The sequence below is a fragment of the Ammodytes marinus genome (genome assembly GCF_949987685.1).
Source record: "Ammodytes marinus genome assembly, chromosome: 3".
In the NCBI taxonomy this organism is placed as follows: domain Eukaryota; kingdom Metazoa; phylum Chordata; class Actinopteri; order Uranoscopiformes; family Ammodytidae; genus Ammodytes; species Ammodytes marinus.
The window spans coordinates 19,808,661-19,836,202 of NC_137232.1; the positions used below are offsets into that span (position 1 = coordinate 19,808,661).

At 43.0% G+C, this 27,542-nt stretch overlaps 1 protein-coding gene across 1 annotated transcript; it reads right to left on the reverse strand.

Moving 5' to 3' along the window:
* arhgap32a (Rho GTPase activating protein 32a) lies at window positions 1–27,105 on the reverse strand (the record flags this gene model as incomplete). Its single annotated transcript, XM_080025285.1, has 22 exons — window positions 26,946–27,105; window positions 20,621–20,735; window positions 19,755–19,860; window positions 17,820–17,911; window positions 17,460–17,544; window positions 12,831–12,917; window positions 12,589–12,726; window positions 12,337–12,429; window positions 11,112–11,234; window positions 10,863–10,940; window positions 10,162–10,243; window positions 9,775–9,924; window positions 8,124–8,226; window positions 7,275–7,419; window positions 6,816–6,898; window positions 5,687–5,794; window positions 5,255–5,400; window positions 4,611–4,821; window positions 3,456–3,604; window positions 3,191–3,265; window positions 2,443–3,087; window positions 1–2,252 (listed from the first exon to the last, which is right to left on the reverse strand). Exons 2-22 carry the CDS (start codon window positions 20,707–20,709, stop codon window positions 1–3), a joined length of 5,040 nt encoding a protein of 1,679 aa, XP_079881411.1. The 5' UTR covers window positions 20,710–20,735; window positions 26,946–27,105.
* Between the last annotated feature and the right edge of the window lie 437 nt (window positions 27,106–27,542).

The following is a 27,542-nucleotide window of genomic DNA, read 5'->3' on the forward strand; positions in this document are numbered from 1 at the left end:
TCACTCGTAGACCCCGGCCTCTGATCTCATTGCAGCATGATAAAAAGCCTCCCGACCCAGAGCCTTGGACAGCAGTCTGTGCCCATGGGGAGACATACAGCCCTGGCCAGGCAAATATCCGGCCACGGATTTACTGGATCTCGTGGGTTTAGGTTTGGGGGCTGCGTAACACCCCTCCATGTGGTCATATTGTGTGGATCTTACTTTAGTGCTCTGAGTCCTTCTGTTAGGCTGAGTGGAAAAGGATCCCAGATGTTCGGGATCAAGAGGGGATTTGGCGTGGTGTTGATAGTAGCGGCGGTTCTCTCTGGTGCTCTGTGACCTCCCCGATCTCCTGAGGATACTGGGTTTCACCAGACCGGAGTAGCTGTTGACGGCGTTGCTCATTATTAATTGATCCTGGTCATTACCTCGCGTATGGCTTCTGTCACTGTGCTCCATGTTCTTGAGGTAAGGAGGCCAGCCCCTTTCTGGAAGCGAGGGGACTTTGCGTAGAGGTGGCTGCTGCGAGGAGGAGCTCTCTTTGATGTGAATGCGCCTGGATGGTCCGGGCTCCACACTCGACCGGTGACCATACTGCTGTCTGCTGACCTCGGAGCCTGCCTGTTGAGACCTTAGGGGAGCTGGGGATGAAGCCAACATGATGTTTTGGCTTTCTTTCCTGTCTGCGGAGAGGAGGCAGGCGTTCCCAGGGTCCGACTTGCTCCTGGTGTGTACTATGTCTCTGTTTCTTGTGTCATTCGGCGAGACGGGGCTCTCGTACGGTGACACGGCAGTAGTGGTGTGTCTGGATTGACTCTCCGGCTTCACTGGTTGATAGGCGACTCTTTCGAAAACTCCCGCATCTGTGGCCTCGTAAACCACGGTGTCCCTGCTCTGTATGTAAAGCTCCCTGTTCACAGGAGGGACACCGTGTGGAGAGTTGTTGTAGTTGTAGTAATCCGATTGTCCACCTTCCCTTGAGGAGCGCATGGTGTAGGACTGACTGTGTCGGATACCGCTTGGCTGGCTCTGCTCTACATAATAGCAGGAGCCGTCTACCGGGTTGAGTTCGGAATAGGGGCTGTAATGGTAATCGGCATGTGTGTTCTCAAACTGCGGCCGAACAGGATGGATGCCAGTCTGGATCAGCCTCTGGTAGGGCGCTTCCGGGCTTGTTGTCTGCTGAACATAAAACATGGTGTCCGGGGGCAGGACCTCTGTCTCTGCCAGCTCGTAGTGACTAATCTGAGGGGCATGGAAGGAGCGCGCCCTGCGGATGGCTTGGTGCCCGACTATTCTATTTTCTGACCTCTGCCATTGGCCTTGTTGCCCTTGGCAGCCACTGACAACGGGCTCGTCTCTATGGTAACGTCTGTACTGAGGTGACATAGGGTACCTTAACCCTGAAGTGCTGTGGGAGTTCTCAGAGTGCTGCCTGTATAAGCCCTTTGGCCCCAAAAGGTGATGTGACACAGCGTCGGGTCGAGGGCAGTGAGGTGCGGACATTCGTCCCGTTTGAACCGGCTGATGATAATGACGATGATTACTGTAGATCTCGGAAAGCAATCCCAGAGGCCTGTCCTCCTCTGGGCTGTAGTGATGGGCTGAGGAGGGCTGTAACGGACGTGGGAAGACCTCATCGATCGATGCAGGCATAGAGGTCTCTGCCAGAACGGCCCGGAAATTAAAGACATTGATTGAGTCTGCATTCACATACACAGGAGAAGTTGACGGGCTCTGAGCAGAGCAGGCGGGTTGGGTTGGTGTTGAAACACCAACGCTCTGATAGGTGGGTTCTGCGTGTGTGACATCTCTGATCTCTTTATCCTCTCTGCGGTCTCTCCTCCTATCAGCACTGCCTTCGTCTAAGCTCCCTGAGCCCAGCGGGCTGACGTTAGGTGTGAAGTTGCCCATGCTCTCCTGTCCGTCAGTGGCCTGGAAATGAACTGGGTGAGGGCGGCAGTGGCTCTCCACAGGGCCGTGCGCTGCTGATGGCGCTTGCCACTGGGAGCCAGAGGGGTCGTGAGGGCCAAAGTATTCCTGGGGATACACCTTTAGGTCGAGAACAGAGGGCCGGGCTGGTCTGTCCTGGGTGTGGGGAGCCTCCCGTCTCTGGTAAAGGTGCGATGGGACGTTGTCTCTTCTCCTCTGGGAGCCAATGCTGGCCTTCTGGGCCGATTCAGCCAGAGCCAGGGCCAACTTGCGCGCGGCACTCGTCAGGGAAGGATGAGGAGGGAGAACAGACACTGAACTCATAAGTCTATCTGTTCCTGGGGAGGGATAAGACAAACAACGCTACAGTATGACAGGACAAACAAAGCTATGGTAAGACATGATGGGACAAGACACAAAAGCTTTCATAAGAAACTAGAGAATGCATTATTATTCTTATTTTAAATAGAGGCTAACTATATACAGTAAATGTTATGTATGATGTAAAAGTAGAGGAGTGGTGCTCACCTGGATCTGGGAGGTTCTGAGCAGACTGAGTGAGGTCTGTGAGGGCTGACGCCTGGCTGGCTGTGCTGAGTGGGCTGCAGTGTTGGTAGGGCATCCTCAGCTCCTTTCCATCTGCTAGTGGAGCCTCACGCTGCCTCTCCACCGGGGGAGAAGACGAAGGGAGAGGTGGAGGAGAGGCAGAGGCATTCTGAGCATCTGCCTGCGTCTTCAAAATGTTCTTCCTGAGTTTAGGAGAGAGTGGCTTGGAGGTCACCTTCTTCCCACCTTTACCAAGAAGCGGGCTAATATCTGGAGACTGAAAGCAGCGTCTGTTGTTGTTGTTGGGAGAGGGGATCCATTTATTTGCGTTTTTGTTGTGTTGCAGCCCAGGCGTCCCTGAGGCTGGGCTGCACTGGAAAGACATGGGGTCAAAGTCCAGACTAGACATGCCTACAGCAGGCAGACACAGATCCAGATCGTCCTCCTGATGTGGGGGGGAAATACATGCTGCTGTGCGTACCAGGTCGGCTCCATTATGACTCTCATCCGGTGTGCGGGTTCTACGCTCCTCTTTACTTCTGATGTCGCGTAAGTCATCTCTACAGATGGCAGAAAGTGCCTCACTAGTCGAACGAGGTCTACGCGAGCGGTAACTTGGAGGTTCCCCTGGGATAGAGATAAATATGCATATTTTAGACCGCATATTCAAAGATGGAGGTAATACAAAGTACTGGGGGCCAATTAGTAGTGTGTAAACATTTACAATTACCTTCCACATTGTGCAAAGAGGTGAGAGATTCCTCACTTTTGGTAGAGCGCAATGTGCCGCTATCTCCTCTTCCACCTGCAAATGTTTTCAGAGCAAATTTATTTTCTCAATGCAATAAATCCTCACCACATTCTAACACATGGAATTGTTAAGATGAGCTGAAGAAATTGACAAGGTTTGATTCATTAACAAGTACAAAAGCAGAAACTTTGAAAAGGTAACACGTTTTTTTTCTTGGATGTGTAAAAAGCAGCAGTGATCTGACCTGGCAGTGCAATGCTTTTGATCTCATTAGGCTCGCTGGGGTGCCGCTTCAGTTTACGTTTGGACACAGATTGGGACTTGCCCAGGTGGAAAAAGGAGAGCCAGTTCCCCACAGGAGACTTTTTAGCTTTAGTAGGAGGCCGCTTGTTGCTGCAACACAGAAACAAATCATCTTCAACACTCAAAGTGCCACTTAACTCAAGAAAGCAGAATCAAATACCAATGACTAACACAAAGAAAAACATTAGGTCTTCAACTAGCAATTATTTTTCCTATGTTTAGCAATTTATTTTCAATTGCTCAGTGAACTAAATATCAGAAATTGAGAAAAATGCCTGTCACAATTTCTCAGCTTTCAAGGTAACATCTTCAAATACTGTAAATTGTCTGGTTAAAGTTCCAAAACACAAAGCTATTACATTTTCGAATACATTAAAAAAGACGTCTCACATATCAATAGCAGTAAGCACGGAATGTTTGGCATTGTATGTGTATTTCTGCTCAGCGAATGAGTTTATTATGAGTTTATACAGCGAATTAATAACACAACTATCAGAATAGCTTTCTTAACAATATACGATCTACTAGAGATAGACCGATTAATTGGCCCGATTATTGGCAATTTGAGATAACCAGCGTCGGCCGATATCTGTGCTCCAGAGGCCGATTTAAGAAAAGACACAAATCATGTGTGAAGACACTGCAGGCAGTCATGTCAGTGTGGCTGCTGTGGAACAATGTAGCATTTTAAAAAAATTTAAGGGGGCGCCCTTAGCTCAGTTGGTAGGGTGTCCCCCCACGGGCCTTGGCCAGCAGCGGACCCGGGTTCGATTCCAGCCCGCGGTTTAACCCAAATATTTACCTTGTATTTCTTTCTTTTTATTTAATAAAAGTTCATTTAAGCTTAATATTGTTTCTCATTTGTTGTTATTATTAAATTGTTGTATTTTATCAAATGCAAACAGTAAACAACAATAACATTGTACCTGCTCCGTAAATATCGGCATCAGCCATTGAAAAACCCATATCGGTCGACCACAGCTATCTACAAATTGTTTCAGCACTAACAAATATGACCTATCACACACACACACACACACACTGCAAAGCATTACGATGAACAAAAATGGGGGACAGAACAGATGTATAACAGTACCTGTCCATGGGGAGCTCGATGACCGTGTGGAACTTGCCGTGCAGAGCTCCGGGTCCCTCCCCGACCTCGATGTAGTCACTCTGGCTGAGGGGCGTGGTTGCCGGGGAGCTCAGCTGCGCCTGAGTGCGAGCCTGGGCCTCCTCCAGAGACAGTAACTTAGTGGACGGGGAGCAGACCAGCAGAGACTTTGGTCTGCATAAGGTGTTGTTACCTAAAAGTAGGGTGTACGGAGTGGGTTAAAAATGCATTAAACCTATTGACTCACTCAGCCACCAACTTAATTCAGAATGCAACTTGAGCAGTGCAATTAAATGATCCCATTGCTCATTCTTACTCAATAGTCATGAAGGGTTGACATAAAGCAGTATGACAAGAGCTGATTCACCTGGGCATGAAACTGATTTTTTTTTTCAATTACTTTTTACAAAAAAATAAAATTGTCCCTCTCATTTATTAATTTGTCATGATTGTACCGTCAATCTTTTTTAAAATTAATATACTTTTTTTTACTAAGCTCAGGCCTGTGAAATGAAAAGATAATTGATTATTTTACTATCTCTATGTTGTTACTTAAAAAAAGAATAAAAATAAAATGCATAAAACCTCATGCCACATAATGTAATTTCCTTTCTACTTTGACCTACCCGTGCTTTCCCGTATGATAGCATTGAGCTTAGTGCTGAAGAGAGCCTCTGTGTTGTTGAGGATGAACTCCACCACCACCGACTGGATCCGCACCTCCATGAACGCCGCCGTGCCGCTGAAACAGGCCGACTCGATCTGTCTGGACCTGAAACACAGTCACAGCACACACACACACACACACACACACACACACACACACACACACACACACACACACACACACACACACACACACACACACACACACACACACACACACACACACACACACACACACACACACACACACACAGAGCAACCTATTTCACTGCTCTGGACCACTGAGACATGCCCCAGTTCACTGTCACAGAAGCACTAGACAGCGCTGCCTATGTAAATCAGTTTCCCATTGCAGCTATACTGTTCATCTTGAATGAGAGCACGACAGTCACCTGAGGAGGTTAGGTGCCCAGACGATAGCCAGGTTCTTAGTGTGCATGCTCGTGATGGGGCTGAAGGTGGCCAGGTGGGACAGGTGTCTCATGAGGAACTCCAAAGTCCTGAAGATAAAAGAAAGGCAAAATGTTGAACACAAATTTCACCTGTTTATTTCAAAATATTTACCTTCAAAGAGTGAAAATGTCAGACGAACTCGGGTACCCATTCATCAGTACCAACATGTGTTTTAAACATAAGTACACTGTATACAAAAAGGATATTGTCTACTGTATGTTTAGGATGGTTTGGTCAAGTTCCTCTCTTACTTTCCCCTTCTATTTTCACAGCGTGTCCTTGGCTTTTAGTTATCTATTAGAACCATTTATAAAAAATATCAGCTCAACAATTTACCGATTCATTTGACTCATTTCATCTTCATCTGATAGCTATCATTTTCAACAGTTTATCCATCTCGTCTCAGGTTTATTCTACTGAGAATTGTATTAATCTATTGAAACGATTCATGCATTATCTTCATGATTGTTTCAAACATAAACATATTCGCTTTAGCTTATAACTATGAATTATTAATTAAATAGTTTAGTGTCATTATATTGAAGGTCAGACAACAATGTTCTGCCTTTTAGTTGTAGCTGTCTATTCAACCATGTATCCATAGATAGTTTTCACTCTGCAGGAGACTTGAAATCTTAATTTCCTGTTCACTTTAGTTGAGTACTCTAATCTTTTCATGTTCCCAATGGCTGGGAAGCCCCAATGTAGGTTATTTACACTGTTATCCTCCCTGTTACTGGCAGGTGAACACAGAACATGTAAAGCAAGTGTTGGATAGTCTCTTTTGCTTCACGCTTTTCTTTGTTTGTACATATTACTTTGTTATGTCTGTCCTCCAGTTTGATAATATTATTTTTGTTTGTTCTTTTCCTTTCTTTTCACTTTGATTTTTCCTGAATAAAGATACATTTCCAATATCATCAGTCATCAGAGTGACAATTTAAATCTCACAGAATCAAGATTTTAACAGTTTGAGGAGATTTTTTTTTAAATGCAGCACACTTTTTCTAGAAATGAAACCATCCCACTTCAGGCCACCAGGGCGCAGCAGTGAGCTTTGAACCTGACCTGTAATGTGGAGGCGGCAGCTGCTGGATGACATTGTGGATTTTGACCAGCCTCTCCTCATCAGTGGCTGCAGACACGGCCTCCTGCGAAGACAAGAGGATAGAGCGCACCATCACCGACAGAGCTGATAATCACAGCAGAGGGAGTCGCCTTAACACATTCCCCGCTCTCTTTCTTTATATTCAGATCAGCCAGTGTTTTTTCGCTGACTTAATCTTCTATTCAGTTGTATTGTGCACATCCCCCTGCTGTTCCTAGAAAGCCTAGTGTAATGCAATGACCCCATTTTCAGCAGCACTTTAAAGATGAGCTGAAAATGTTTCATTGTTTCTACAGCGCTTTGATCATCAAGGAGAAACTGAAAATATGTCGTCTGCAGCTTTTTTCTGCTCTCAATGTTTAACTGCTATGGCCAGTTTTACATATTTATCCCACGCGTTAAGCTGCTGCGGTCCTTACTGAGAATCTCTCGTAGAGCTGGTAGGTGAGCAGAGGGTTGGGCAGCTCTCTGAAATACAGCTTGCAGAGGGAGCCTACGGAGTGGATATCCTGTCTGAAGACTTCTCTAGTCAGGTCTGGGATCTGTTCAGAGTCAAACTCGTGCCTATACGGAAACAGAACGAAGAAGAAAATATAAAGAACAGCGTGGGAAGTCACCCTACAATCCATCTGTCCGTATGATAACTCAAAAACAAGGAGGACATTTGAACAAGTTAAGCTTCTAGGTAATTCGCCAAGTGAATTATTTTCAATTTATTTTCCAAAACTCTGATATCATTTGAGATTCTCTCGCTTACTTTGAAATTTGTGAATCATCATTTATACAACAAAAAAAACTCTTTCAGTATAAACTGTGAGAAAAAAATAAAGTAACAAAAAGATACGAGACAATAATATTTTCCTGAAAACATTTAGTTTTTTCCCTGTGAGAAAATGAATTTAGATTGGCCATCGACACCCCATCTTATTATGTGTGCCTCCCAATCCATTTGCTGATGTGAGTTTGTTTCATGAAATCCCCCTTGGCATGCATAAAATAGATGGGAAACTAATTTGAGCCATTTATAGCTGTGCAGCTTGAATCAATTTGGATTTGATGGATTTCTAGAAGAAAACAACAACACTTGGAGAGCTGCAGCACCCATGGGGTTGAACAGGTGCAGCTATTTTATTGATATATTCTGTGTATTCTCTATTAACACTCCCTTATCAGTCCAATTAACAACTTGTGAGGATGAAATGCAAACACATGATATTTTGGGTTCAAAATTGGTAATCAGTATAATATGAACAAAAAAGGTAACTAACCTCAGTTTCTGGATATTGGAGGATATCCCTGACAGTCTGTAGATTCCGTCCACGACTCCATTCTTCTCTATGAATTCAGCGCAGCTCTTCACAACCTGTGGGACTACAGGAGGCAGACAGAGAGTCATGAAAGGCTGAAATATCAAGTACATGTTTTAACAGGCTTTTTCGATTTTTTTCGAGTCCCCTGCTGCCTGTTTGTATGCTCTTGTGGGCTTTCCCTGATTGTATTTACATTGGGGCTTATGTTTTAATTGTTTGTTTGTTTTTGTGGTCTTATTTTGTAACTTTTAGTTAGGTGGACGTATTACTACCTTTTTCACGAGTGAAGAATTTGAGTACCTGTTCCACAAATTCAGGTTTTAGAAAAGGGAAATCCGACAATTCAATTAACAGTCAGTGCGTTTACATGCAGACTCATAATCGGGTAAATAAACGAATAAGACTTCAACAGGACTTGTAAACTGCATGTAAACACCTTTATCCGATCTACTTCGCACACAAATCGGCACATAAACGGACAAGCGAAGTCGGATAAGAACACCTAGATAACTCGTTCATAGTTGGCATTCTCTCTGCATGTATACAGGGATCGGACATCGCATATCGGAGTTTGCTTCTGCGCCTGCTCGAGAATCCCTGCAGAGGATTTCACAAGGAAGTGGAAGGAGACAACGTAAAAAAATAGTAGGGTTATTGCATAGATACTGTATAAAAATATAAATATAAATAAATATTTATATAGGCTTTATATAATAATTTATATATATAAATATATATATATATAAATTATTGCTGGAAGGGAACCGGACGTGGCTCTTAACCACTTGTTGAAAGGGCTACAGCGCCACCTAGCATAGTGGAGACAGCCATGCATCGGACATTTATCCGATTACTGAAGGGCCATGTATACTCAGACAAGTAACACGGTCCGTTCGAGTGTCTAGTTCGGTATATGTCTTAATCCAATCTAGTTGTGCCAAGGAAACGCACTGACTGACAGCTATTGGACTGGACACTGTATTTTACGGTCATAAAGTCAAATAACTAAGTAATTACCTACGAACAAAAGTCAAAAAACAAACATTTGGGACTCCAGAGGTTCCCTAGAACCATTTGTTTTTGGCAAATTGTATTGAATTATTAATTATGTTTTTAATCTTTTGTAGACTGTACACTCCAGAATAAAAGACAGAGGACTTGAGTATAAGCCCTGCATGGACATATACAACCCGAGACAATCATTTCGGAGGTAAACTTTAATTCAACTGGAAATGGGAATGCTGGGAACCCCTGGTCTACATAATATTTTAGAATGGTTATCACGTAGCTAATCATGTAGTTTAACTGCATAAACTGACACAAATGCTTCAAATTAACAACTTTCACATCACATAAATAAAGAAACAACTATTGGCAAATCTACAAGGATCTCTGTGTAGAAGCACATCCAGTTCAATTCACACCACCGACTCATTCACAACAAACGTCAAAACAATGCATCACAAATCCACTGTACAGGTTCACTGGGTAATCCCATCTCAGGGTTGTTTATTACCATATCAAAATGTCCGTGTGAATTGCCAGCAGGTAAGAATTACACGGTGGGAAATAAGGAAAAGACAGAGAAGCCATTTTGGGAATAATTTACCCTCATGTTCTGAGCTGTGCAGATGTTCCCCCAGGTCACAGCCAAACACCCTCTCTTTGAGGATCCCGCGCTGACGCAGCTTCTGTGGTGGCGGGCGAGACTTCATGAAAGTCCTCAGGAACGTTACCAGCTTCCCATGCTTTTTACACACTGATGACAATCACACACACACACACACACACACACACACACACACACACACACACACACACACACACACACACACACACACACACACACACACACACACACACACACACACACACACACACACACACACACACACACACACACACACACACACTTTAAATCAGTCCGTCTCACATCACCGGGAGCAAGTCTTAAATAAGTCATCAGGCAGGAGGACAGAGACACACTAAGGCGTACCTGGCTTTGGCACCGAGCTTTGAACGCTGGGGGGAATCTTGTCATTTATCAGCTCAACACAGTCGCAGGGGAAGAAACCAACCTGCGAGCGGAGTGGATGATGATGAGCAGAGAAAAAGAGGAGAGACAGAGGTGGCGATAACACTTGTGTGTTCAGAGGAGCAGTGGGGCTGTTAAGTGCAGTGGCTGACTGCGGTAGGGCCAAGATGCAGAAATATAGGTCAGTAAGCATGCGGCTACAAAGCTGCCTCAGGGCGAAAATAGCTGGTTTGCAAACCTTATTGTGCAAAAGCATCTTTGTGTGTCACTCAATGAAAAACAAGCTTCTCTTTGCTATTGTGATGGGGGGGGGGGAATGTAGCTCTTCTAATCACAGAACAGTAACTATATATCTCTCAGTGATTCAATGAAATAGAGACAATGAAATAGAAAATAATTACCCTACTATTAAAAATGTATTGAACATTTTTATATTGAAATACCACTCTTTTGTGAAAACATTTTTGGTGACATATCTTTTAATTGGGAGAAGTCCAATGTGTGTGTTTGTATTTCAGCCGACAAAAAGTTTGTCTAGTTCCTAAAAAAAATGTGGTTGAGCTACAATTTATTTATTTTAGACGTCTCCTCTGCAAACAGCACATCCCTTCCTCTTTCTACCTAATGAGCACAATGTTAATAAAGCACAGCGGTTGATTCACCTGAAAACCATGTTTCCCTCTCCACCAGCCCGTGTCTTCTTTAGGAGGCATGTCTATCACTGAAACAATGTCCCCTACCTGCATAACAAAAAGAGGGATTCCTTTGAGAAAACAATTATAATGGTATCTTTTTTTTCTTTTACACAATATATTTATTGTTGTTTTGTCTTTCTTACAACAAACACAAACAAACACCTGCACAATCACAACAAGTATAATGCTATATGAAATAAGCTAAGGAAATCTTACCTCAAAGGTCAGCTCGTCTGTGGCCTGGGCTGTGTAACGTTTGGTGACATGTGCAGCAGCGATGGCTGGGACATTGATGGAGGCTTCCTCAGAAACCAGCATATGGTTCCCCTTGTTGTCAATCTGAAAAAGAGAAAAATGACATTAAAAAGAAATACATTTTGGGCATCTTGTCAAGAGTTTAGCTCAAGCTTAGCTCAAAGCCTTAAAGCAGCTTTTCTTGCCTCATTTGAAGTGACAGAGGGAGACAGGCTATGCACAATATTGGTATTGAGCAGCGAAATAATATGTTACTTTAGTGTGGTTTTAATATGTTATGTTCTTTATTGTCATATGCACAACTACTACAGTGAAGCAGTCGTGTTATGTATAATAAAATATTAATAGAATCTAAAACATAAAATACAGCAACTAAAATATAAGAATACAATATAATAGACAAATAAAACATTCCTACTATAATACAGATGTACAGTTATTGAAATGTGTTTGTTCATAATGAGGAAAGGGTGTAGACAGGTATACATATTGATATAAGTATATATATAAATATATTGATAGTGATTGATAAACACCTTAGCACCTTAACAGCCTCCTTCAGTGATATGTACACATGCTGTATGAACAGTTAGTAATGACATACTGCCTCCTAATAAAACTAAAATAACTCATGTTATCATTTAGTATTTTGTTTTGTATTTATTTTTAACTGTAGGCTTCTGTTGACCGTAGCCAATTATTATTCTTGTGTGGGGGATTTCGGATTTAAAAAAAAATAAGTTTAAAGTGGTAATCTAATAGAAGAAGGGACACAAAAAAGGTATTTAACACTATTCCCATTTTTAAATCTATTCCTTAAAAAAACACAATTAAAGCAAATTAACAAAACACCAAAAGAACCTCGCATTAAAATGTTATAATTCACAAACCCACCACTGCACAGCCTCTACAGCTGCAGAGTGGTTCAATAATGCCCAAAAACCTGGCATTGCTATGACAATCCCCGGCAGAAATAGCTTTAAACGCATTTTCTAAACCCCAAAGTTTTGTTTCAACACATGTTAAATGAGTGGCGCTCGGCCAAAATCAAGTGTATTTCTCAAAAAAACTGTTTCTTTTCTTAGCTACTTAAATATTAATGAGGAATATGAAATATTGAATTGACAAAATGGGGTCCCCTGTCGAGACTGAATAACTGATAGCAGCCAGTGTGGGCAAACTGTACCTCCATCCATGTTAGTACTGGGCCACAGTTGATCTTGTTGTCGGCAATGGCGGAGAAGCGGGCCAGGTAGGTGGCCAACATCTTGGTTACTGACTGAACAGAGACAAAGACTCAAGATTTAGTGAAGTCTGATGATGAAAAAGTTATTTTCCACACAACATTTAACAGAACAGACTTGTTCCTCTACTTATAAAGTGTACTTGACCTGCCAGTGATTTATATGACAGAACAGAGATAATGGGGTGACTATACCTCTACAGTGTCCTTTAACGTGTCGTATCGTGGAAGCACGTTGAGCTGGGAGTAACGGCGGTCATAGATGCACAAGTGCAGATGTTTGTCCAGCACCCGGAAGTCTTCGTAGGATCTCTTTACAAGCCAGTTTCGACCCTGACGAAAAAGACAAAGAAAATTTTGAAAACTGCTTACCTAGTTTTCTTTAATGTGATACAATCTTGACGGTTTTACAAAGCAAGTGTAGCAAGTGACGTTACCTGGCACGTGATCTGGACCAGAGTGACAGGCTCTTTGGAGTCCAGACCAGCCTTGGGCCCTTCGATCGGCCCCTCTGCGAAGGCCAGCTATGAAGAAAGGGGGAAAACAGGGAGGCACTTAGGAGCTAATATTGAGAAGGCCCACATTTGTCTAAATAATGGATGTGTGTAATACAACAACCTCTCTGTATGTGACCGGGTGTACAAGTGGAACATCCATGTCCAACCCCATTTTGCCATTAAATAGTAAAAACACTTTTACACTCAGCAGTGGGTTCGCGTGGGGGAAACCCCTTCAAAACTCCAGTCACATAACCAAAGGGGAGAAAGAGGTTTGAAGATGATGACAATTAAAAGGATTTTTTTATTGAAATTCTGTAATTTTTTATATGAATGCATTCAAAATTGGATTATTTGGGATAAAGAGCGGTATGTTTTCTCTACCACTATGGCCTTAGGGAATCATTGTATCACTTAGAGATGGGACCAATCCAAAATCGGGATGCCATACGGCCATACAATCCATATCCCATTGACTAATCAGGTTAATCCAGGTCACCACATTCTCTTGTGCCTTCAGTGGTTTTTGCTGCTGAATTATCCAAGTTTACTGGTCAGATTGAGGAAGCAGCCTTTTCTCTGCGCAGTTCTTGCACTTTTACTTCAAACATTTACTTTGAAAACCTTGTAAATTTGCCTTTGCACTCATTGGAAGTGTTTTTAACTTGTGAATAGAAACAGTTCAAAATAGTTTCAAAAAGATTGCTTTGGAATACATTTAAATTTGGATAATTGGTGTGTGTTTGTTTTTGCTCTTTCAGTAAGAGGTGTTGAGCAGATTACTACAGCCTTGTGTAGCCTTATAAATAACAACAACTATAATAATAATAAAACTAATGATAATAAGGAAATATTATATAAATTCAGCAAAAAATGGTGTTGGACTCAGTGTCAACACCACCATACATCCTGCAGTATGGAATGTGTAATACATAAGATGATAAGAAATCAGCACTTGGAAATCAGCACTTCCTTCTCCTTTTCTGCTCACCGATATTCTATATGCTTTAAAAATGAGCAGATCAAAGCTTTGCAGGAGTTTGGGAATACATTGAAAGACCTTACTGCAGGAGAGTCTTCAAAGGCCTGAGAGAGCCCAGGGAAGTTCTGGTTATTTATAACTGTTAGCAATTCATCCAGACACAGTTACACAACACATGGCGACCTAGTTACCGCGACGCAAACCAGGATGACAAGGAACGAGGGATGAAGAATTTTGTTCTTGAATAAGTCATGATGGAGAAGCTCATATTCACTGCAAGGATTTGTTTGATATTACAGCCCAAGCATACGGAGTACTTAGCATGACAGGGAAGCAGGATCATGCAGAGAGACATGCAGATAAACAAAATATCCTTTGCGATGAAACACTTAACAAAAAGCTTGATAAAAAAATGTCCTATAAGGAGACGAACAAATCTGAAACTTTCTGCTATAAAGCATGCTCGAGCATCACTTCCTCCACGGTGCTCACACCCTCAAAAGACTGCTCCAGTCCTTTCAAAATAAAACATGCTAAAAAGGGCAGCTCACACTTCCAACGATCAGCGCTGATCACATACCTGCGTTTACGTTATTGATCACACACACCACCAGCCACCAAAAGCTCAAAATAAGCTAAGATCATCCACACGTGCAGGCTTGTTTGCCGCGCTATGACATCTAAGATATCCATCCGCCGCTGGAGGAGGTGGCTCTCTCTCTCTCTTTGTGTGCAGTCCTGGACCTTAGTAAGCTCCTTTAAAACAGCCAATCTTGCTTGAGGGTTAGCAGAGTTGAAATGCCGCTCCTTGCCGCCCCCTGTCACCTTACGTAGAATGCTTATTCACCAGGGTTTTGGATCACCACACGCTCACTGCTCTCCTCAAAAAAGAAAACAGGAGAAGAGGATGCTTCCCACTGTGCGTCTTACCCCCCTTTCCTTCATCCCCTCTATCTCTTCCCCCTCCTCCCTCTCCTGTACCCTCCCCCCACCCCACCCCTCTCCTCTAAACCCGCTCTCCTTTCTCCAGCAGCGAAAAAGGGGGTTTGGCAGTAAATGGGCTGAGCCGGCACACACACACACACACACACACAAACTCATCCTTCACACAGAGGCAAAAAGCTGCACCAGACAGATAGAGACAGCCCTTCTTCATTCCCAAAACAATCCTCATTCATTGCAGTATCTCAAGGCGAGACTGGGGCTAATCTGAAGAGGAATCGGTGGGGCAAGGAAGCAGACAGTGGCAGTCTGCCATCCTATGCGTGCTATTGGGATACACAAGAGCTGCTCAGTACCCTCCCTCCCTCCCTACCTCCCTCCGCCTGCCGCCACAGTGAAAGCGAATACAGGAGAGAAATGCATCATGGGAGATACAACAAGAACAAAGATTCATCTCTGAGATTAGGTCAAGAAATGATTCAAACATTACAAGTAAATAAAAAAATAAACTGATCACATCACATATGACTTCTGTTTGTTTGTTTGTGCGAGCAGCTTTCAATGTCACTGTCTCCCCAGCCTGACATGTTCTCTCTTTCAGCTCAGCCTCGGCTTATCTTCTCCCTGAGGACCTTTTCAAGGTCACAGAGACTGTGATGGTGCTTTCACTTGCCTCCAGCCATCGCAGCCATGGCAACCACAGCAACCACAGCCGGACCAAAACTAAAACACAGTGAGCGGTTCCTGGGATTAGGAGTTCCATCTAGCCGGCTACACTACAGTCCATTATCACTACATGTCAGCCCCACAGCATACATGCACTGATCATGGACTCGTTTGTATTTAGATCCGTTGGTAGCTCCTTGGTCGTGGAGAGACGACTGATGCACTCTGCTGGCGAGCAAACGGAACTGCACTGAGGTTAACCAGGCAGATAAAATGCCACTACTTCACATGACTGAGCAGCCACTAACTGCTTCACTCCTTCCCATCATCAATGCTTCACATTTGCCTTCCTTAAAGATTCAAAACAATGTCTATACGGCGCCCAGATCATTAGTTGTCAGTATATCCATTTAAGTCCACGGCCACGGGATATTTAAATCAAGTCTTCGCAAATTGTCTCTTAAATGACCAAGGGTACAGCCATGCCAGTGGCACTGAGGGGCTTCACAAAGTGAGCTAAATGCTAATGTTAGCCTGCTTACATGATTATAATGACAACTTTCTAATGTTCATTCTTCCTTTAGCATGTTAACATGCTAACAATTGCTTATTAGAAGTAAATATAAAAGAAATCTGAGGCTCATGTGAATTCAGTTGGTTTTGCAGGAAGGAACAGCTTCCCCCAACTGCTTAAACATCAAGGTCAAGGACCTTTCAGGCCCTATTCCCCTGACTCAAGGACCCAACTCGCTCATAGTTTGAAACACAGATCAAGGTTAATTACTGTTATAACAGTGAGCATTTTGATAATGACAACTAGCAGCTTCACAGAAGCTCACAGACAACATCTTTCGACAGACTTCAATTACTCATGCACGCATGTGACTGTTGGCACTCTCTCTAAGCTGGTAGTGATTTGAAACAAGGATGAACAGATGGTGGGAGACACGTGCAGACAGCGAAACCGATCCTGTTTAATTATGTTAGTAAAAATAGTGTATTTCCAAAAACCGTCAAGGCATTGATTTTGTTTTCTTAAATGTACTAACTTTGAGGGACTTCAAAGTTACCGTGGGAACCCCGCTTTGTGGCATTCCATCAAATAGTTTTTGAGACTCAGTGAACCAAAGATGACGCCAACTTCATAATAAAGTTAGAGCCTAAGTCAGGGGTTAATCATTATGAGTCACCTTCTGCAGCCTGGGGAAAAGTCTGGACAAGATTTCCTGGAATTCTACCAAATACTTCTCAACATATTTCAGTCTGTACCAATGTGGAGGACCAACTGACAACTAAAGTGACATTATATCCTCATGCACAGAGCTGTACCTACTGCTTGGCTAGAAAACACCCAAAAGGTTTGGTTACAGTATCATTAAAATAGTGTGTTGCACAGCATTTGCTTCCAATTACATTTAGTTGTGCCATTTTTCTCTCACACCCATCATTGTTTTTTCTGAACAGGTTTTCACTTTCAAACACTGTGAAACTGTTCTGCGCAAACTATGCTGCATCTCATTTCGAAGGTTGACATTGTGCGCTAATGTCAAACTAATAAGGCTGGATCACTAGTTTACAGGGGTCAGATGGGTCTGACATTAATATAATGTAATGCAGAGGATTAACACACTGCTGGAATAGGATCATTGCTTTAATAGGAAGGGGATTAATAAAATTTGTAACAGTGAAAGCCTAATGATTTATGCATGACGGGCTATAATTCTGTGACAAATTAATATTTTATGGCTCTCCTGATAACATGACACACTATCAGCTCTAAGGGGAAATTGAGGAAAAAGATTCAATAAATAGGGCGGGACTGTCCCGAGTAGAAAAGAAAAAAGGATATTGATTCCTCTGCCACAATGCATTTCAAGACTGATGTATTTCTGGAGCAATTCACCAAAATGGTCCCTGAACTAAACCACTAAAATAGTAGTTTTCTGCTGTCGCGGTGTAAGTATTTTACGGGGGCTCACCTGAACATTGCCAAAGTCAACAGTCTCATAGTGGAAATGGGCGCACTCTTCCAACCTGGGGAAGTGTCCTCTGGGGAATGAAAGTCTAAAAAAAAAAGAAACACAGCACAATAGCACCTTATCAGTATTCAACACACTGACGCCACGATGGAGAGAAAAGTAAAGAGTAGCAAAAGAGGAGAAAGAAAGAGAGATAAGTGCCGTGTGTGTGTGTGTGTGTGTGTGTGTGTGTGTGTGTATGTGTGTGTGTGAGAGGCCTTCTGTCTGCGCCGCGCCCATCACTTTATAGGTCCTCGTTCGACTGGCCTGGATAAGAGCCCTGCTTTACGGCCCATAATAGCAGTCATTGGGAGCACCTACTTCTTCATGTTCTTGACCTTCATGCTAGCCGTGCTGACGCAGGAGCGCAGGAGGGGCTCGGCTGGGTGCTCTGTGATCTCATCACTCCTCACCTGCCCAAAGGAGAAAGCAGACACATCATTAAGAGTCAGTCAGGACAACTCTTTATGACAACTGATGGAAGGGGCTGAGAGTATTTAAGCCGATCACCATGGCAACAGACTTAAACATCTAGTAAAAGATTAAAGTAGTGAGTTGACCATCTGTGCAAATGTTATGTCTGTATATTATATTATGTAATGGTATGTTCCATTATAACACTGTTATGCTAATGTGTGTTTTTCTTTGCATTTTATGCTATGTTAAGCTATGTCATGTCATTTATGCCAATTTATGCAGTAATTCTTTGCTATGATAAATTGTTGATTTGTGCTTGTATTGTTATGCTATCTTTTGCTACTGTAATTCTACATTTTGTGATTATTTAGTATGATGCTATGTTATACTAATGTTACATTAGGTTATGCTTATCTTGAATTATGCAAATTTTTAGGGATGGGGCCGGTCCGATCCAGTATCGGGTTCGATATGGCCGAAATCTGCGTATCGGATATCGGACTGACAGCTCCGGTATAAAAAATAAAATAAAAAAAACATTTTATTTTTTTATATACTATGAAAGAGCGAACAAGCCGTGCGAGCATGCGCCGACGTTCGGTGGAGGGAGAGAGGACACCACTTTCTAATTTGACATACAGTACATATCAGTTTGTTAGCCAGTGAGCTAACCAAAGCTAACCCAAGTCAAGGAAGTGGAGAGGCTTCTGCACTGTGACACATTCTGCTATATAAAATACAGCCAGAGAGAGGAAGACTGTTCAGACAAACAGACCACCACATATTCTAGTGGGGCAGAAGTGATCATTGGGAAGGATTTTTTTTGTATGACTCAATAATTCTGCCTTTAAGATAAACCTATATGCATTTGTGTATATTTCTTGCTCTTTTAAATTAGAATTGGTTAAGCCTCCTAGCCTTATACATAACATCACCACCAACAAAAAAATGTATAACAATTATGATATCGTATCGGACAGTATCAGTATCGGCCGATATCCAAAACCCAGATATCTGAATCGGATCGGAACTAAAAATAGTGGATCGGTGCATCCCTACTAATTTTCTTATGCTACATTATGTTACACTATGCTCATGTCATGTTATGCTTTGCTAGGCTAAGGTTTGCTATGTTAATTGGTGCACTGTGTTATAGTAATGTTACTGCTATATTAGATTAGGTCATATTGTCATTTGACATAAATCTGTGGACATTTAGGTTGCCCTTCATGCCTGTATGTTTGTTCATAAAGTGTTGTAGTTAATAATATTAATATTGATCATGTTTGTGTCTTGTACTGTTTTGTTAGGATTATCTAGTATGCACAAAGGATGTGAAGTGTGTACAATATGAGTTATAATTTGAAAGTAAGAACAAAAGATTTTTAGGAAAAAAAAAAATTCTTAAAAACTGTCTAAGTACAACTGAAAAGCTGAAGGTGTTTTTACATTCTAAAAAAACAGGAGTGTAACTCTGTAAGCCCAACAGAGTTGAAGGTGTAACCAGAAGTAAACTGAGGTGTCCGGGTGATGACATCATCCATCTGTGCCAATATTGTCTTAACATCTCTACCTCAGCACTTATCAAACACTCCACCTTACTCCCAATCCCAACGTGAAGGTGATGCATTCTGAAATGCAGCTTTTACACATCTTTATCTCTTTACGACTGTCACATGCCTGTATGTGATCTTAATGACGTCATGTTGTGGTGAGATCGTGGTGTCAATCCCTTACACAACCAATGCAGCTTCTTGGGAGAAGGGCGACGTGTCTGTTGGAGTTCGTATCTTTTTTTTGTGTAAGTGTGTGTGTGTGTGTGTGTGTGTGTGTGTATACCATGGCAGTGGTTGTCTCCTGTGGCTGTTTCTCCTCTGGAGGATTGTTGTTAGTGGCTTGAGGTAAGGCATCGTCTTTGTCCAGGTCAGCTGATGGTAGTACATCTCTGGTGATCACACACAATAATTAAAACAGATGTCATAATGCCATCTCTGAGGCTTTCAAATAAGATTTGTAGTTTTCTAAAAAATACACCAGAGGGAGCAAGTGAGGTGATGAATTCACAAAATCTAGCTTGTGCTCTAATCATGACACTGCAGCAGCATGGCCCAAAAAACATCTTGTACTTGTTCTTTAATGGTCAGAGGGAAGGGCATTCATAAAAACAGGACAAAATAAGCATCTTAGCATAAAAGATGTCCTTGTAAAAATGGTGGCTCCTCACTCTGTGTTAAGGTCAACAAAAAAAGCCACAGCCTCTTTTTGTGCGCGCTCAGGAGAGCAAAGCCCGCCTATTCAGAGAGCCAAAAAGGCTGTCCACCCACGAGGGATTGCTCCACAAAACCCTTCACTTGAAATGTGACTCAATGTGTTTCGGGAGTGGAGGGCGAGGTCCATTCAGCTCAACTTTTGGGAGCAACAAAGAGAGTAGAGAGACAGGCCTTGGATTTGTCACAGTGATTCAGCGTGTGACGAGATCAGGCCACAGTGACAGTGACTAGTTCGTATTTCATAGGAAATACAGTGAGCGTTGGAGCTTATTTTCGGAGAACAGGGTCATGTTTTTCGACTTACCATTACAATGCTCCTACTTTTATTCATTAAAATGCAAAAACACACACACACACACCAAGCAGTTACATATGGCATTGGATTCACATAATGATGGTGGGCTGACATGATGGCGCATAATGAGAGCAACTCACCCCTCAAGGACGTCACTACTTCCTGGTTCACCCTGGGGTCCTGAGGCAGCATTCTCAATCACCGCGGCAACCACACATCCAGCCTCCATGATGCTTGCCTTACTGCAACAGCCCACTGTAGAGAAACGTGAGTGGGAGGGAGAGAGAGAAAGAAAGAGAGCGAGGGTGAGCAAGAGTTACTGAGTGGGTGGGGAGAGCACGAGGGAGGAAGAGTATGATGCAATGAAGCTGACAGACGTCAAACCATCTTCGAGGCTGCGAGCACCTGGTGCGATTCTCAAGGCTTAAGATTCCACGGAGCCCAGACTATATTAGATATGCAATGACATCATGCTACATGGTGCTAGGAGCGGTACATCCAGTGATAAGGCTGGCATGTCATGCTGCAAATTTACAGGATGGTTTGCAGGAGGAACATCAGCTTGTTTTTAAGCACAGGGCTGAAAGGTTTTAGCTGGACACAAAAAAATACTCCCATCGTCCCCAAGGATATATCAATATCGTCCCAGCAGCCTCAGTACACCCCCCTGGGCGTTGTTTTGGGGTTCATAGCTTTGCTTTCAAATATATAGTGCGTAATGTTTTCATATGAATGAATGTCGGTTAGATTCAAGCCTTTGCCAAACGAGTTGACACAAAGTTGATGAAGCCCAGCAGCTCCACAAAACTCTCTCTGTATTTCTCAGTATGGCAGCATTTACCAACTGGTGCACCCCCCCCACCCCCACCCCCGACACTGATGCAGGAGCTCAAAAAAATCCCAAGTAGACCAGGAAATGTTTCAGTTGTTGATTCTACTGCTAAGAAAAAACCTGGACATGAAGCAGGTATAAAATCCACTGAAGGCTTACCTCATGTGGAAACGCAGACAGTGTTTTTGTAATTACTCCAAATTCCTCATGGGGACGACAGAAGTTACACCCTAAAACTTCAACCCACATGAGTATATTCATTTAGCTTTTTTTCTTGTACTAATTTGGATTTTGAGAGTAGTATGAGTAATCTAAAAAGATGTCAGGATTCATGTTATGTAGAAGCTTTTAGATCTACACATGGTAAAAAAGTCCCCAAAAAAGCCAGGTTGAGTGTGGGGTTTGATTTTGCAAACCTGCACCACTTAGATATAACACAAACTATGGCGGGTGTTGCATTTTCAGCTTATCTTTTGCCTCTCTCTTTTAGAGGGGCCCTTGGACAAAAAAAAGTCTTAAGACCTGCAGTTTTATATGTTGCCCACATCGTGCCCATCCATTACCTTTAGCTGCTTATCCTTATTTGGTGGTTGCTGGAGCCAATCCAAACACACGTTGGGCAAGAGAGACATGGGTATGCAAGAGGCCTGGTTGTGAGCCTCCTTGATAGTCTGTCTAAGCGCTAACACATACACAGACAACTATCCCCAATCCCAGAACAGGAAATCCCAGGACAGGAAATGTACACAGCTACGAGCAATTTAGAGTTAGCCATTCGACCTAACCTGCATGGATTGGACTGTGGGAGGGAACCCACGCCGGCCCTGGGAGTAGGCGTTAACTCCAGCTGGCATGTTTGAACCCAATAGCTTTTTGCTGAGAAGCAACAGTGCCAATATATTCCTGTATAGTGTTGTGTTACAACTACTGTATCAAATTGCTGATCAAATGAAGTGAAACTCGGTTGTAGTTATACAATCTTTTTTGTGTACTTTTTCATGAGTGGTAGACTGGCCAATTCTCTTTTTTTATGAATATTTGTTCCTGCAAGTGCCTTGACCGCATTCATGCCATGAGAAGATTAGACATTGGTTCATCAGACAGCCCTCTCACACTCTCAGTCCTTACCAGGCTCCATTAATACTACTCCTCTTTATTGATACTGTAAACAGAGGGAATTCAGGAATGTCCTGATGAAGCGAAACTAGACCTGACTACCTATAATGCTCCTCTATGATTTTTTCCCATAACTAGTTTCCCAAGGGATGTGGGTGCTTGGCGTTAAATAATGTGTTTAAGGCATGTGGGCACAAAAAACAAGCCTCTCCATAGATTTGGGAGATCCAGCAGCCTTAGAAACAGCATGAGCAAAATAAATATAGATAAATCTCTCCAATTAACCAGAGGCAGTTTTACCTCTTCCCTCAGCAGGTCTGCTAATCAACGTAGAAATGTTTGGTGTAATGGCTTGATTCATCAGGGCCCCGGGTTGCTGCTGCTGTAGTAGCAGTTTCCCATCTGCCCCCCCACCTCTGGCCCATAGCCTCACTGAGTTGCCGTTGACTGACTTCCATAAAACCTCATGACTCAGCAGAATGTGAGCAGGCAGACCAGGAATACAGGCCAGAGCCGAGCTCAACTCTGTCCAGATCTCATACTGTATCTCCTCTCTAATAGACAGGATAACCTTGCCAAGGGGGAGGGCCAATGCATCACAGAGACGGGAGATTCATTTACTCTAGAGAAAAGGGTTAGTGTTTGGTAGGGGCCACTTTTAGGGGGAGAAAGAGTGTTTTGTATGAGCATCGTGTCACCAATTTATGCAGAACTAGAGGCAAATTAGGAGCCCTTGTAATATAATTAGGGCCTCTTGGTACGTCCTAAATATGTAGGACAACACAAAAACAAACATGTACCACACAGTCATCAAGATATGGTGTTTATCTTCATTTTGGCTATGTGGCATTAACGTTGGGCAGAAATTTCTAGCGGCTGCATGCATGTCGTGCTAGGAAGTGTTGCATGCTACGCAGTATAATGGCTGACCTCCCTGATTGTACCACATCAGACAAGCGAGTCTTTTCAAATGTGTAGGAACACGCTGTACTACTGCACATAGCAAGAGAGGCTGGATTGCTCCGTGCTTTTGAAGCTGCTCAAATCTTTTGTAATTCACCTGAAAAGTGTGTGAGAAGAGCTGAAGACGACAGAGAGAAACATATGAAGAAATGTAGTCCAGGCTATAAAAAGACACAGCTGTCAACATTTTGGAGAAGAAAAAATGGTCATGCTTCCTTTGAGAAAGTTACCTTGTTGTGTGTGGTTGTGTGTGTGGTTGTGTGTGTGTGTGTGTGTGTGTGTGTGTGTGTGTGTGTGTGTGTGTGTGTGTGTGTGTGTGTGTGTGTGTGTGTGTGTGTGTGTGTGTGTGTGTGTGTGTGTGTGTGTGTGTGTGTGTGTGTGTGTGTGTGTGTGTGTGTGTGTGTGTGTGTCATTGTCCAGGGCAGAGAAACAAATTGCACATACTGACATTTTTTGCAGCATCATGGGTAAGAAAAAAATAGAACAATGTCAAAGCAGGTGCCACAAAATCTCTGACACTGGTGTAATGTTTGCCCACAGCTGCTGCACATCATGCAACAACACAAAAACATTTCACTACATCTCTACCCATCCGTCATATTCAAACTATTGCCAGATAGAAAAAAAGGCCTTGACTGTCTTGACTGTCACACTCACAGGGAGGAGGGGGCGTTGTTTGGATGTCAAGAGACTGGAGCAGCACAGGAGGATGTTGCCCTGGTATCTGATGGCCTACATGGCTTCTTTCGAGAAAAAAAAAATAGGACAGCCTACACATTCTTCCACACTGTTTATGACACTGCCAACGATATGAAACGTAGCATTTCACGGACTGTTACACATTAATGCTAACGTGGCTCATATGGATAGCTTATTAGAACAGTTATTGTGGTTAAGTCTGAAAAAGACGGGAGCAATAAAGAGACTATATGTCATTATCTCTCTATCTCTACCAGAATGTGAATGAGAGATTAGGACTTCATTAGATGTCTAGCCAATGGAGAAGTTGGTTGCAACCAAAAGGAAGAAGTAATGACCAAGACAAAAATGTATATCAAAACCAAGACTTTGAGGGGTTGAGTCCAAATCAAGACCAAGGGAGGGGTAACGGCCATAATTGGTAACAAACATTTCAGATTACAAACGAGAATCTGCAACGGCCTATACCAACTCCTGAGGGAAATATCTGTAGCTGTTAAATGTTTCACCAGCTAGTTGCTAACTGTCTGTGTGCTGTTTGTTCCTGGTAAAAGGCAGTGTAACAGTCGGTTTACAGAGCTAACGCTAGGGCGTGGGGTTAAAGATGCAATAAAGCTCCGTAGAGCCGCTGAGTCAAGGGTGATAATTCTCACTACAGGCGATCCCTTTCAAATCCACAAAGTCATGTGATTAATTAGATTTTTTAATATGGAATATGTAAAAATAGACACTTTAATTGAATCTTTAACATATCTGCATGACATCTCTTCAACAGGCTCCATGTTGTCAGTGGGGGATGGGGGGGGGACAAGACAGTCAACACAGGCAAAGAGAGGCAGTGAAGAAAAGGCCTGTGGGTTGCCATGGAAACCTCTCTCCAGTCCATCGTGACTTGATGCTCCTTCCAGACTGAAGATGAGGCAGCACGAGGAGGGAAACCAGGCCGAAGAGGAACCTTCATTATCGTCCTCATCACTCAAACATCAAACATTCGCATGAGGTCCAATCTATGACCTCATTGCTCGTCCACCTTGAAAGATTCAGACATCCACTGCGCTGCTGCTTCTTCTCCCAATGAGCCACAGACACAACTGTCTTTACTGGAGCTCCATAACCCATTGCACTGCTTAAGGGAAGAGGAGAAGGAGGGAGGGGGAGGAGGGGGGGAAGTGGGGTCATATGATCCTATAATCTTCTTGAAAATCAACCAGAGTGAGATTAAGTTTATTTCATCAAAACACTGAGTCGATGTCCACAGCTCAATCTCTGTCCGTCCTGCACCATTCACAGTAAGTTACAGTGATCCCTTATCCAGCAGCACACAAGAGCGGGATGAACTACAGGGCGATTACGCTCCAGACAACAAAAGGGGCAAATATTTAATCAACAAGCTGTGCCATCACCTAAGGCCGACAGTGAAATATAGGCCTTTCTGATTGTATCACAAATGTTAGATTTTCTCTCAAAAGGAAGAGAAAAAAAAGTCAAATTATACAATAAAATTAAAGAAAATGTTCCTGACTTTTCAGAATATGACTCTGAATGGATGCCGCCGTTCTATCGGTCCACAAAACGCAATAGCAGCGGGTGTCAAAGAAACTCTCACACCGTAGTAACACAAGATCAGATTCACTATCTCCAATCTAATACAGTCCAATACAGCCACTACTACCTCTGTAATAAGGCTAATTTTGTCCACACACACAAGAACACCTTTAGGCTACAAGCCACTGCAGGTACAGGGTTTACAGAATAACAATGGGCTGCATTATTCTCTAGACATTCATTTTCCTGATTACTTTGAGAATCTTTCCGTGTATAAACTGTCAAAAATGAACATGACAAGTTTCCTATGGCCCCAGATGATATAGTCTCGCCAAATTGCTTATTGTTCTGACTAAAAAGGGTGGAAAAAATGAAAGATATTCATTGTATCATCACGTGTCAAAGTAGCAACAGTAAATCTTCACATTAGTGAAGCTGGAAACCATTAATGTTGGCACATTTAGCTTAAAAATACTTAAACCATTGATTGATTATCAAATAACTCCAGTAGCTTACTAGTTACCTATAGTAGCTACAGTATGTTGTGCGTGCAGGCTTCACCCTACATACTGTAGAACTGCAACTAGTAATTGATTTCATTCATTATTTCCAAAGCATTTAACAAATCAACTGTTTTATAAAATGGCAGAAACAGAATTAGTGCTTTTGCTTAAAATATATCAGCTCAACGTTATAAGGATGTAAGTAGCATGTGATACAGGCTTCACAATAGGCCTTCAGTTATGCAATAAAACAACACCACAATGTAACAGCCCCAGAAATGTCAGAATCGTTTAGTCAACAGCCCTTTTAAAAGGCCTAGAAAAATAAATACATTTTTGCTGGGCTGTTGCACTGTGTTGCAATAGATTATTCAGGTCCTAATCATTTGGTGCCCACCCACTGCATAACACCGAGTCCTAGCAACAAGAAGAAGAAAAAAAATCAGCACCAACAAATCGTTTTGATAGAAAAATAGACAGTATTTTTTTTATCTGAAACAATTTAACACATTACCATCTGGAAAGCAACTGGAAACTCAAACCACTGGAGGGAGGGACAACTACTACCGGTGTACTCTGACCTGTAGGGCCTGACATATCACCGGCCAGCGTCATGCTTCAACACACACAAACGCACAGTATACAACTTAAATGTTGATAGGCAGATCCGTTTCTCGATCGGGTATTACGATAATAGGCACCTTCTTCGGGGCCGAGAGAGCAGCTTGCACAGCAGCAGCCCTAGTTGTGTCCTTGCCTTGCTTGCGGTGAGTGCGTGTTAGTTTAGAGACGAACAGCCGAGCCTACCTGTAACTGTGCCCGTTGCTCCACTCCGCTGCAACCTCCTCTATGCTGCACAGCGCTGAGCTTCTCGACGAGGAAACATCTTATCAGCATCGCACGACACTTCACCCCTCATCTCACACTTATGTCTCGTAAACACGCGGCCGCTCATGCAGGCAATTCTTTTGAGGTAGATGTGTTTTTTAGATTAAAAACTGTGCTCGGATGCAACATCGCTGAGGCAGTGTGAGAGCCATCCCGGAGAGCCGCCTGCGACCGACTGTCTGAATAGCTAGCGACTGCTGTGAATCTGCACACTCGCCAACGGGAGCGCGCACCGCGTGCCCGCGCCTCGGATATTTCAGCCCCAGGCGTTCCCAGACCTATTCAATGTCAAGGACCAGAATAAAGGATGTAGGCGGCCTGTACTGTGGGAGTATGCACGGAGCCCCCTGATTGATCAAATCCACCAGCCCGAGGAGCCCCCATCTGGCAAATTGAGTGGTGTTAGGTAATGTTGGGCACAGAATTACATAACCATGTGTGTAGGTGGGATGGTATCAGTGAGAGGAGTGAAACTGGTGAGCTTCATCCGCATATATCATCTGATTGTGCCTGTCC